The sequence below is a fragment of the Euprymna scolopes genome, chromosome 10 (assembly GCF_053919585.1).
Source record: "Euprymna scolopes isolate OS-2025 chromosome 10, ASM5391958v1, whole genome shotgun sequence".
NCBI classification, from domain to species: Eukaryota; Metazoa; Mollusca; class Cephalopoda; order Sepiida; family Sepiolidae; genus Euprymna; species Euprymna scolopes.
In genome coordinates this window covers 80,269,182-80,283,805 of record NC_136491.1, presented here as the reverse complement: position 1 = coordinate 80,283,805, position 14,624 = coordinate 80,269,182, and the positions used below count along the sequence as shown (strand labels likewise).

Genomic DNA, 14,624 nt, shown 5'->3' with positions numbered 1-14,624 from the left:
TATTTAATAGTATAAAAAGCAGATGTTATGTCGTTCATTTTCCTAATAATTTGTATAATTGCATCTCCCTACCATAACATCAGAGCTACCTCAAAATATAATTATTGTACTTGTACAGAATTTGAAGCGGACGTAAGTAACCGTCCACTTAGCTTTGCTCGGATCATGGCGTCATGCGCTCGGGTTCGGCCATAGTCTGATGCGAGAGACCGATTAATATGCAGCAAATAAGCAGAGGATCTTTAGGGGAAATGTTGGAAAAAATAAACGTGACCAGCTGGGCACTTTTTACAGTTTATGTGGAGTCAGAAATGTGGTAATGATCTCGCGTCTCAATTTTAAACCATATATCGAAAAGCTATCTGATTGGGTTGGCGAAGCTTCTTCCACGCCCGCTGTCTCTGACCCCAATTCGACATTGTCTGATGAGACCGTGAAAAAAGTCTACCTAATCTTGATGCTGTAATTTATTTTCATTTTATAATATCTGTTTCCCCGCCCAATATAGATGAAAATATGTACATGAAAAAAAAGGAACCAAAACAGGAAAACTTTAATTTACATTAAGTACAAAATAAAGAAAAAAACTGCAAAAAAATTACATGGAAAATATATGAAAAGTTCTTTTATAAAACCTTTATTACAAAATATATATAACATACAAAAAAAGTGGATCTATTAGTTTTGTTCAATTTTGTTGGACCCCCAAAATGTAGGTGAGACAAAATATAAGTATCTTTTTATTTTTTAAATATATTTTTGCACTTAAAATTTGTTTTACAAGCATAAAACAATTTTTTACGGTAGATTGTTTTTTTTATTTTCGTTATATTATTTCTTGTGATTTTCTTTTATTTAAATGTGTTCCTCCGTATCTTACTTAAGTAGTTATATTACGCTTTGATAATCGACGACTTTCGACGAAAGCCGGCATGTTCTGAGCAAAGCCGATCGGCCAGTTGGTTACTCTGGTCCACATTCTGTACAAATACCTAATTTTTAAAAAGGCATGAACATCAAAGGGTACCTTGAATGTAGACACTATTTTCTAGCACGTAGAATCTTTAAAACACTCACTAACTATATTGGTTGTAAGTTTTCCAACTGAACGAACGACGAATACTTTTAGCGAGTCTGTAATACACCTCTCAACTATTACGCAGAGGTATATAGTAGTAGGAAAATATTATTAGAGAAACTTTGCTCTCCTCGAATCGAAACAAATACAGATCTTAACGTACATCTTTATATAGACCAGAAACAATCGAGATCTACCCACAAAATACGGAGAAAACTGAGTTTATGTAACCAAAATAACAGGGTTAGCAACCTAGTTAAAACTAGTAAAATATTAAACGGGCGCATACAAAATTAGCTTCAATTACAGTAAAATAATCACAATATGCAACAAAGGAATTTAGGGATTGTGACATAATAATTGATTATATTCTAAAACCTAGCAATAAATGCTCAGATTAAAAAAGACCACGGCGTCTCTGTAATATAATACACAACATACAACCTTACTAAATAGGCGTTAGCCAAAATATGAAACGATAAAAGCGTCCCGAATCAAAAATAATATTTAAGTCCAAGTAAACAGTATATTTTCCCACAACATAATTACATATATAGCAAAGCTAGATTAAGCTTCATGTCGATATAACAAGCCAATTCTTACACCTAATTCCTTACACAAGCCAAATTCACACTAGCATTTAATAAGCACAGCCCACACTAACATACAGATGCGTGAACACGTTTGTAGAAAAACACATACCTACATATAAACAGTCGTAGAAACGGCAACAAAAAAGACACACTGAATTAAGAACACATAAACACGCACACCGACATATATATGTGTGTGCGTATGTATGCATATATAATAAAAGGCGACGTTTATGAGGAAAATTAAAAGAAATCTCATATTTCGGTATCACTAAATTTCGGCATTCCTAAGTTTATCAAGAAATGCCAACAAAACAATTACACACTTAAAAAAATAACACGCTTCAAACGTTTACAAATAACTCAGAGGTGGTGCTAAAAACACACATATACAGACGCATACGCGCGAACATCGATATCAAATATTTAATAAAATATCTCAGGCTAATGTATACAAATCAAAAAATGTCATACGCGAGCAAAGTTATTTAAACACTTAATATGAGAAACTTAAACGAATAAACATTTTTAATTTTAAGATATTAAATAATGAATCATTTTTAAAAATTAATAAATGTTTGTAGTCTAACTTGTTGATATATGTACTTATATAAAGATTGCAGTATGAAAGAATTGGTTACTTTATTCAATTGTTAATGTCTAGTTTGCCACATCTCTGGGATGAGAACTTCAACTAGATTTGCGCTTGCCTTATTTGATCAATATATTAACGGATTAAGAGATTACTCTGAACAACGCTTTAAAACATATTCTTTGCTGCAATTTTTTTCCATGGAGGTTTTATTAATCTCTTGCATACAGCGCTTGGTCTTATCAAATTTTTATCCATTTGGGACTTGCCAATATCAATCTTATGATGATTGTTATACCAAGTGAATTACCTGGATCTAAATAACGTCGATCGATATAATGATTTAAATCTTTAGCATTTCAAAACTTTATATCTTTGAAAAATACAAACGCGTACGATTAAATATGGGTGAAATCAAGCAGCAACTGTCTGCAAATGAGTTTATGTCAGTTTTGTTTTTACAATTGTGTACTCTCTTGCAAAATATGCGGACTTATTTGTTGGTGTGTGAAATTAGGTTTCGGTCTCAATATTTAATGTACCCGAATAGTAGGAAATTGAGGAACACATAAACAAATCTACAACAAAATCTGAAAAAACAAACAAACAAACAAACAAACAAAACAAATAACGCTAAAATATTATAAATTTCATCTCATATTTGTAATTAGACCAATCGCTAAAAAAGATCAGCAAAGGTCGGAAACATTCGGAGAATATTAATGCCAGTATGGAGGAATATTGTTCTATCTGCTTCGTTTGTTTTCGTCGTTTATTTATAACTTTTCTTTTCAGCAGGTAATTAAGCTTCATCTTGTGAACGATCAGCGAAAACTAGTAACAGTTTTTCAAACACGATTTATTTGCTTTATGCTAAGATGTATCCAAATATATTTTTAATTTTGATAGGCCATTAAACAAAATAACGTTTCATGAAAATATATGGAATTAATTTATTATTCTAAATCTAAACACATAGTATCATCGTTGTATTTCTACGGAAAACTTGTCCAAAAGTAGAAATCCAATTGAAGAGGACCAAACCTTACCTGTTGTATTTTCGTAAATTGGCAGTAATTCAACTGTTTCCTGAGCCAAAATTTTAAATAAAGACTATTAGAACTTCATATCCAAACCCGATCATTAATACCGCTATGAATATGCAATATGTGATTACATAAAGAATAAGGGTATGTTTCCGTGGCAGGGACATCTCCAAAGAAGACCTCGAACATCCGTACATATGCTTTACAAAAGCAGATATTTACAGCACAGCTTTTATATTTTCCCTTTACTGACCTCTTAATGACCGTAATCAACAACCTGATGTGATTTCATCAGTATCTGACGAAGCCAACCACTTTGCCAAGGACTTTGCAGCATACTTAACTCTGTGTGATCAGTCTTCTATAACCTGAATATCCTCGTAAGTATGAAAATAATTTGAGCGTCATCTACATATCTGTAAGTTATATTATCACATACAGCAAGATGCTAGTAATATTCCAATTTTAGTATCCAAAAAGTTGCAATCGGAGATATTTAAGAAAATATAAGCACACGTCTTCCAAATTTAGCTTGTGAGTAAATATCAAAGGAAACATGATTCTACATCTTCCTAATTTAATTTATGAATAAATATAAAATAAAAAATGACACTGCACCTTACAAATTTAACTTGTGAGTAAATATTAAAGACTAGCGGGGCAAGCCGGCGTTGCTCTGGGCCGTATAAACAATGAGAAAATGTAAGTTGATTTTTAATATAATTGCTATTCTTTGGATAGAGGAATTTTTAATGTCTATATATCATTTGCTATTTCGAGCAAAAGAATATTTTACCTACCCTATGACGGTCATTACACATGTACGAAATAATTGTACCTTCCCTAGGACATGTAATTAACAGAATATATATGAAATAATTTTGCTTTTTTGGGAGTGGTAATTTACAACACATATTTAAAATATGTTCACCTACCTTTGGACGGATAATTTATATACATATATGAAACAATTGAACATACTCCACAGGTATTGTACAACATAGATGAAATACTCTCTCTTCCCACCAACTACCATAATATTAAGAAAACTGGAATTATTTTTAGAAGATAGATTATTAGGATTTCCAAATTAATACATAAATACATAGTGTTGGTTTATGAGTGCGCAACCCTTGCTTCACCATAAATTTCCACATTGCTGCGTTTATTTCCTTCCTCACTAACGGCACTATTATTGTAAGACAATTTATGTCATTTTTGGAAGATGTCTCAGCAGGATTTTAAAATTAATGCATAAATACATTGACTCAGTTAAGTGATAAGATAACCCTTGCTTCAGTGTCAAAATCCACATTACTCTGATTCATTTTTCCCCACTATCAACAACAAAATTTTGGGGAAAAATACATCATTTTCGGAAGATTACTCAGCAGGCTTTACAAACAAATAAACAAATATGTTGAGAAGCTTTGTGATTAGGCAACCTTTGCTTCATTACAAAAATTCCACATTACTGTGTTCTTTCCCTCTCTACTACTACAACAATTTTTTAAAGTGAAATGATATCATTGCTTAACCATAACAGAACAGGATTTCAACATAATTACATAAATGCATTGACGCGAACGAGCATTAGGCAACTTTTACTTTATCACAATTTTCAATATTAATGTAGTTCTCCTCCCTAAATACCACAACCACCAGCAAGCAACGCATTAGTACGAAACGATGCCATTTCCAGAATATGATTTTATAGTTATTCAATAGTGTTGGAATATGACATTGTGGAAGATTGCATAGTGACCACAAAATGGACATTACTCTCTCCAACCCACCCGAAAGTGAAGGTTTGTTAATTCATAGAGAACTACAGAGCGCGATAAAACGCAACATAATCATGTGTCTTTCTACTCACAACTACAACTATGAGGTCATTCCCCAGAATGTAACATTGCAAATTCAGAAAACTATTGTTAACCACCTACCAAAACTGATAAATTCTCTCGGCTTATTAATTCATTACAAACGCACCAATCAATTAACTCATATTATGGTCACCCCTTACGAAAAGTAATAACTGTAATATATTGTCTGGGCCGATTAACAATTACAAACGCACCAATCAATTAATTAACATTACGCCATTTTTCATAATTCCTGGATATGTTACTAATTTCGACAGTAATTTTTTATAATTCTAATCCACATTATCACCCCCCCGTACGAAAATAATAACATTGACATATTGTCTGGCTTTATTATTTCATTACAAACGCACCAATCAATAAACTCACATTTCATTATTTTTCATAATTCTTGATTATGTTACTAATTTCGAAAATCATGTTTCATAATTGTAGCTCACATTATCGCCCGCTGCCCTTACGAAAATAATAGCTTTGATATATTGTTTTGTTTGATTAATTCATTGAAAAAAAAAACCCACTAATAAGTTAACTCACATTTCATCATTTTTCATAATTCTTGGATAATGTTACTAATTTTGACGATAATTTCTCATAATTTTAATCCACATTTTCGCCCCCCGCTTTATGAAAATAATAACTTTAATATATTCTCTATGTTGTTTATTTCATTATAAACACATGACTTGATTTAGGCATAGTTCATCATTTTTCAAAATCCTTGAATATGTCTCTAATTTTAACAATCATTTTTTTATCATTTTAACCTACATTATCGCACCCCCTTACGAAAATAATAACTTTGATATATTATCTAGATTTAATATTTCATTAAACACACAAATCAATTAACTCACATTTCATAATTTTTCACATATCTTTATTATGTTACTAATCTCGACAATCATTTTTCATAATTTAAACCCACATTGTCGCGCCCTTCCCTTACGAAAATAATAATTGATATATTGTCCGAGTTTATTCTTTCATTACAAACACACCAATCTCTTAACTCACATTTAATCATTTTTATAATTATTTTATATGTTACTAATTTCGACAATCATTTTTCTTAATTTTGACCTACATTATCGCCGACCTTACGAAAATAATAAATTTGATATAATGTCTGAGTTGATTATTCCATTACAAACACACACATCAATCAATTCACATTTCATTATATTTTTATAATTCTTGGATATGTTACTAACTTCGACAATCATTTTTCATAATTTTAACCCACATTATCGCCGCACTCCTTGCAAAAGTAATAACTTTGATACATTGTCTGGCTGATTATTTCATTAAAAACGCACCAATCATCTAACTAACATTTTATCATTTTTCATAATTCTTGGATATGTTACTAATATCGACAACAATTTTTCATAATTTTAACCCACATTATCGCCCCTCTTCTAACAAAAAGAATAATTTTATATATTGTTTGGTTTGATGATTTCATTGAAAAAAACACTAATAAATTAACTCACATTTAATCATTTTTCATAATTCTTAAATATAATACTAATTTCTATAATAATTTTTTTTATAATTTTAACCCACATTATCACCCCCTAACAAAAATAATTACTTTGATATATTGTCTAGGTTTTTTATTTCATTACAAACACACCAACCGATTTATTCACATTTCATCATTTTCCAAAATTCATGAATATGCTAATTTGGACAATCATTTTTCATAATTTTATCCACATTATGGCCACGCCTTATGAAAAGTAATAACTGTAATATATTGTCTGGGCCGATTAACAATTACAAACGCACCGATCAATTAATTAACATTACATCAGTTTTTTATAATTCCTGGATATGTTACTAATTTCGACAGTAATTTCTATAATTCTAACCCACATTATCACCCCGTACGAAAATAATAACATTGCCATATTGTCTGACTTTATTAGTTCATTACAAACGCACTAATCCATTAACTCCCATTTTATATTTCATAATTCTTGGATATGCTACTAATTTCGACAATCATTTTTCATAATTTTAACCTACATTATTGCTACCCCTTACGAAAGTAACAACTTTGATATATTGCCTTGCCCGATTATTTCATTACAAGCACACCAATCTATTAACTCACATTTCATCATTTTTCGTAATTCTTGGATTTGTTACTTATTTCGACAATAAATTTTCATAATTTTAACCCTTATTATCTTGAAATATATTTCATGTTGTATTTTGTTAGAAGGTGGTAATGCCTGGTAGAAAACAATATTACGCTTACTTGGCCTTTTGGCTAAGATCAAACTCTAGTATCTGTTCTGACGCGAAATCAGCGAAATCATCTACTGCCCTCCTCTCCATAAACAGAAAAAGTGGTGGTAATGCTTGGGAGAATGATCAGGCACTAATTCATCACACCTCAATCTCATCTAAAAAAAAAAAAAATGTTTTGTAATCCCTTGCGGCCTCCAGAGTACCTTTTAAAGCAACATACCGTGCTCCCCACCACGTCATCAACACATGACGTCACTTCCGAAAAATGACTCAGCAGTTTTTCGAAATACATGATTTCATTATAAATTGTTTGTATTTTTTAAATATGTGTATTACACTGTAGAAGCATCTTATTTAAAATTCATGCTATTCAAAAAATAAATATTTCAAAGTGCAATTATTGATTAGGCAACACTTGCTTTATAATAAACAAATCAAGAAGTTGGATTAGGAAACAGATACTAATTACCAAACAAAAATAGAGATAATACGTGTTAGTTTTTTTATTTTATAAATTGTTATGTGAAATTACAGAATAGTCTAAATAATACCTTCCCATTCCCATATTAGGAATGGCTTTCTAACTAATAACGTTATTATTTCAGAGGTGTTCGTATTCCGTGTGCCATCCTCACTTCTCCTTCGTAAAATAATGCCTCAAATTAAGTAAATATGTGATCGTAAAAAAGATATATAGGTTTGTTTTCATATTTACAAATTTCAGACCGCGAGTAAAATGTACGTATGCTTTATTTTTATTTTTTTTTTTATTTAATATAAAGACATAAAAAATGAGTTGGTGTCATCAGTTAGAATTGAAATTAAAAAGAACCGAGCGTTCCAACCTGAGAAAAAAAATGTACGCGCATGCGCATAAAAACAAGACAAAATGTCAGCTAATGCTTAATGAACATTTCACATGCAAATTTGCTGATATCTGTTACGATATAAATGCATGGTAGCAACGATATTATTCGCTATTAACCACCCTTGGTGCATGAATATTATTTCCTGAGAATTTCAGTGGTATGTGACCAGTAGTTTAATAGTTTACCTGTTAGATATTTACACACACACATGTGTCTACTGTTTTCTTTATATAGAAGAGTTAACACTACATCTACCAAATTAATCCACACATTCCAAATACAACTTGTGAGTAAATATTAAAGAAAAGTTAACTCTATATTTTCCAAATTAAATCTGTGAATAAATATTAAAGGAAAGATAACTCACCATCAACCAAATTTTACTTGTACCTCAACATTGAAGGAATGAAATTACCGTATCTTATTAGCCTTGATACTATATCGAATGTGGGTTTAATGAACGTGTTTTTGTGAAACGAACCTGATACGCTCACTTTTTATTCCCGTCATTAACCACCTAGCCATCGTCACCCCAAACAGAATTTTATGCAGGGCAAGTAATATCTAACCATTAGATTAAAACCCAACAGGCTTTCAATTTTTAAATCGGTGATTTACAACAGATTGTAGCTAAAATCTTAATGGATAAGAATATTGTTTTAATCTCATTAATTAAAGCAAAGTTTTTTTGTTTTTTTCAAATGATTTATTCTCTAACAATGCTATGCTAATATCTTTATGCATATATATATATATATATATATATATATATATATATATATATATATATATATATATATATATATATAAGAAAGCGGATTATTTTACGAGTAGCGGGTCAATCAAGCAAGCAACTGGGTATTCTATCAAACCGATTTCCTTACTGGATGTCAGGAAAAGATAGCAGGAGGTAAAAAAAAAGAATTAAAACAATGCACACCTTTTAACGTACTTAAGATATTGACAATTTGTCATGAGGACAGTTTAAAATCAATTAATCTTTCGTATACAATCTTTAAAGAACATATGCACAAGGATATGCTGACGAAATTATTCAATAAGTTATTTGTTCAATGAATGTTCTTTAAAAAAGAATCGCTTTTGTTTATCTGGTTTATGGAATAGCAGGTATTTTTATTAGTTACTTAATGCAGTGGAATGCATTGTATACGCTAAATTGAGTGTAAGTTGGTTTTTTACACACATTCTAACGAATACAGCTTTTTTCCTCGATTGTATACATACACTAGGTTTATAACCGTCCAGGGGTTAGATCCCGTTGACGTAAAATAAGGTGTCTATGTCAAACTTATTTAGTAGTGAGTAAATTTGGGCTCGTTTAGCATTAAATCTATTCGTCTCTGTAAAGGCTAAAATGTTCATCGACAGCATATCATATCTTACTGCACAAATTTAAAGCTAAATTCATTCAAATTTAAGTTTTTTTCCGATAAATGTACAGCGGGAAGATAGACAAACAGACAGATATACTAAGAGAAATATAAGTTAAATATCCACAATTGATTTCGTTGCATTTGAACTCAACAAGACTGACATAGTTTATAATGTCATTCATTTGATCATCCATCAAATTCTAAAACTGTTTAAAACTGCATCAGAAAATGATTTTTAATGTTTATCGAAAAAAATGAGAGGCCGATTTGCTGTTCTACTTAAACACTTATTTTATTCCTTTGTCCTTCATTGAGCACCAAGTGCAAGATTGTAGCGATCGACGCCGTCTTAAAAATACGAAATTGGATACGAAACTTATATTTGATATTATTTATTAAACCCATTTTTTTCTGTTCTTTCAAATTGTATCTTATTCGAGACGCAAAAGCGGTTAATATGATTGCATTTTTTGTGGGCCGTTATACAGGTGTCTCTATATTAATACGATGACGTGTGTATTATTTTTTGTGTCATATTTTTATACATTATCTTCCTAGTTACGTTACTTAATTGTTATGACCTTCCATTTCTTTTTAACAGAATTTTACCAATATTTGTCGTAAGTTTTGGTTTTGGTTGCGATTAATGCTGATGGCACTCAAGTCATTTACCAAATATTCTTCATCAGTTTAGTTTCGGTTTCGATTGCAGCTGAAGGCACTCGCGTTTTTTTTTTACATATACATACATACATACATACATACTTGCGTATATACATATATATATATATATACATCCACAACGGTTCAAGGTTCAATCCTTGGCTTGGGAGAGATGCTAGTCTAGCGGCACTACTGAGTTGTGATACAACAAAACAGCACTGTATGTCGATGATTACAAATATATTATATATATATATATTCATAAGTTTTAGTTTCGGTTTAAATTCAAGATGATGCAAGCACGTAGTATTGTTATATAGATGTACTTTTTTTTATTAATCACAACTTTATACTATGTGAGATTTGATAAGAAAATTAACTCCATAATAATAAACGAAATCTGTATGAATTAAAATATCATATTCAAGGGTATTTTACTACTGTACTACGCCGGTCGTCCCTGCTAAGATTATTACTTTTGTAGTTTAAACAAAAAAAACTACCTTTATATCAGTGCATCTCCATATACACTAAACATCCACTGAATAGCAACATAAATATATTGCATATGAAAAATTGTACCCGATTAAAATAGGTGCCAAGAGCTTAAAATATTTGGTAGATTAAAATTAAAATTATCTAGCGTAAGTCGATTAAAACTGCTATGCCCATATGTATACATTACTATATATATATATATATATATATATATATATATATATATATATATATATATATATATATATATATATTATACTATACTTATGCATTTGCAGATGTTGGCACTGGCGTTCATTTCCAATTCCGTACAGATGGTAGGATTTTTAATCAACAACGCTTCAAAGCGAAAACACTTCTCCGAAGAACCATTATAAGAGATTTGCTGTTTGCAAATGATGCTGCCCTTGTCGCGACTTCTCGGGAGGAGGCTCAACATCTTGTAAATCGGTTTGCTACTGCATGTAAAGCCTTTATCTTGACAATCAGTATAAAGAAAACGGAAGTCATCTACCAGCCACCACCTACACCAAAACAAGTACAGGGTGTTAAACAGAAACAAACCGTGCACAATTTTCCTCAGATGTCGATTCAGGTAGATGGGAAAAACCTGAAGTATGTTAACAAGTTTACATACTTGGGAAGTGTGGTTGATTCAAGTGCATCTCTTGACCATTAAGTTATCAACCGTATCTCCCGAGCAAGCAGCGCCTTTGGCAAGCTGCACACAAGAGTATGGAATGTTCGGGGTTTAAGCCTGAAGATTAAAAATCATGTATATAAGGCTGTGGTACTGTCCACACTTTTGTATGCCTCGGAGACGTGGACCCCGTACCGAAAATAAATTTCGCAACTTGACGTCTTCCATAAGAGATGTCTACGTGCCATTTGCGGTTTTACTTTGAAAGACAAAATATCAAATGCGAAACTATTCACACTTTGTAAAATCAGCAACATCGAAAGCTTCTTAATCCAGTCGTAGCTTCGATGGGCGGGTCATGTGATGCGAATGGATGATGATAGGATAACGAAGCAACTCCTGTATGGCCAATTAGACTGAGGCCGTCGAAACGTGGGACGACCATGGTTGCGTTACAAAGACAAAATAAAGTCTAATTTGCAGGTTCTAAATATTGAATATAACACCATTGAGCTAACTGCAAAAGACAGAAGGAAGTGGATAGAAATGTGTGACAGAAAAATCAAGGAGTTCTCTGCGTTTTGCATCGAAAAACTGAAAGAAGCGAGAGTCAAGTCAAAAAATAATACTGAGCAGTGTGGAGCTAAATTCTCGCAGTTATATGTCTGTCACCACTGCGGTCGCCATTGGAAGTCCCTAGCAGGACTAAAGTGCCACATACGTCTGAGTGGATGTCGACACGCTGAGTTCTAGACCTTCAGGTAAATTGTCGGAGTCTCATACGTCGAAAATCGACGGAGAGTCCATCATATATACTAGCAGTTCAGCCCGGCTTAGCTCGGGCCCTATGTACTGTAGGGTAGGTCGATTTTCAACTTTTTTGGAAAAATGTAAAAGGTTGAAGCAGAGAAAGTTGCACAAACATATGGGGAGTACAAATATAAAAAAACTAGGTTTCTAACATCAGGCATCGGATGCTAATTTGATTTTAAAGATCGTCTATTTTGAGACACGGAAAAACCCTTATCTGTGAAAGATTTGTATGAAATTATTTAGCATTTTGCAGTTTCAATCATAACAAGTTATTTTATATATTTAAATAAACTATATTATGACTGATGTGCTAAATATTAAACAAAATTATAATTGCCCCCCCCCGCTTTGAGGTGGCGGCAATTACAAAATTATATAAATGCTGCATTTTACTTTGTTATATAACTGCAAAATTCAATTCTTTTTACTATCAATGAAAAAAAGAAGTTTTTATTCTGTCTGAAAAAAGTCTTAATAAAACCTAAAACAAATTATTTACCTATCTCTAGGCAGTTATCTATGCTTGTATAAAAACACAAAACAATTGGCAAGTAAAAAGCTATTTTTTTACCATGATATCAAAATTATCCCTATAGGATCCTTTTGAAGCAAGAAATGGCCTCATTTCATGGCATAAAATCTTAGCAATTATATGTCTATGTCTTGCTTCAAGTCCATAGACTGATTGGCAGGCTTCTGATGTCAATTTTACAGTCCTTTCCACACTTTGTGAATGTGCAGGCAAATCAGGTAACTCTGGCTTTCTGCCGCTCATCAATAATTCCTGAAGGTCATCATCTGATAATTCTTCAGTTAGTGCTGGCTCTGAAACTCCACTTTGAAAAAGGTCTATCAAATTTGACCAATGTAAAGCGTCAAAATTTATTGTTGATATTTTTTTAAACGCTTTTTCACTGGTTCCTCACTCCTGAAAAAGAAAAGAGAAGTCAAATAATTTTGACTTGAACAAATGAACACAACTTTTATTTTAATTATTTTTTTTTAATTTAATAATAGAAAATGAATATATAAATCGAAATAAACAATTTGATCAGTTTTATATGACTGTTTACTTACCTAATGGTTAAAATTCTTCTTATAGCTTCTTCCCTCACTTCCATTTCATCTGATTTTAACATAGAGAACAGAATATTCTCTGGCAAAAGGGCAAAAGCATTAAACTGAAGATTGCTTAAAGCAATTTCCTGAATTTCTTGAGGCTGCTTTTTTATTTGCCCAATCATTTTAAAAATATACATTTGCTGGTTATGAAATTTATCATCCAGTTTAATTTCAAACCAGTTAACTGCATAAACTTCTACAATAAAACTAATCAGCTGGTGCATTTTTCTGGTCAATTCAGATGGATAAATTTTACGGGTCCACATACACATTAATCGGATTGCCAGAGTAAGCCATCTTGCCTGATTTAAAGGTCCGATCCTCCATGCTGCATACTGAGGGTCTACTTTACCCCTTGAAATACCAACAGCATACTCTAAAAGTAGTCTTTGGTCACCAGTGAGATCATTTTCTGTTAGTTCAGAATACCTGCCCTCTAGAGGACTACTCACAGGTAAAAAGTCAACTTGGGGTAAATGATGGTAATTGTTGGCACATAATTTTCCGAGTTGACCCGTAAATGATGTTGGGCTTCGTGCACTTCCATCAAGGGATTTAAATAATGCCCTAAAAGGAAGCTCATTCTGGTGTAGAGAACAGCCAATGATATGTATTAGTGAGGAAACTAGTCCGGATTTGCATCCAGTATTGGTGCTTGTGTTGTCTAAAAGGACAGCCTTTAAAGTATTGACACTCTCATACTGTTCTAGAACTTTGTGAACTTCATCCGCCAGAACAGCACCAGTTGCTCCAACAGTAGGGATCACTCTATGTGTAAGATACTCCCCCTTACTTCCACAACCCATCTCCTTTGTAAATGTCAAGTGATGCTCTTGTCCTTTAGCTTTTCTTCGATTTTTGTTTCCTTTTTCATCGACAGATTCCATGTAAAATAAAGTGTCTTTGTCGTGTTTCCCATCAACACCAATGCAGACAAGATTTCTAATTTTTTGATTATGTTTTTGATAGGCATTGTTTTTTGATCTTTCTTTTTCTCTGTCAATTTTGGACTTATCAAGAAAAAAAATTTTTAAATCAATATTTGATTTTAGAAGGCCTGCAGCCTGTAGATCCAAAAGAAAAGCATTTGCAAGACTTGCACCTAGGTTTGATGAGACATCACCTCTGATGAGTTCAATGGCATAACGAGGAATTTTTATCAGGCTGT

General features: G+C 32.1%; 1 protein-coding gene across 1 annotated transcript in view; it reads right to left on the bottom strand.

Moving 5' to 3' along the window:
- Positions 1–12,397: 12,397 nt before the first annotated feature.
- Positions 12,398–14,624, bottom strand: part of LOC145286501 (uncharacterized) — a 96,963-nt gene continuing 94,736 nt past the window's right edge. Inside the window, exons 2-3 of the mRNA XM_080135402.1 lie at positions 13,412–14,120; positions 12,398–13,262 (exon numbers count right to left, since the gene is read on the bottom strand). Coding sequence (XP_079991528.1) covers positions 13,217–13,262; positions 13,412–14,120 — 755 coding nt within the window. The 3' untranslated portion in view covers positions 12,398–13,216. The remainder of the gene's footprint in view (positions 13,263–13,411; positions 14,121–14,624) is intronic.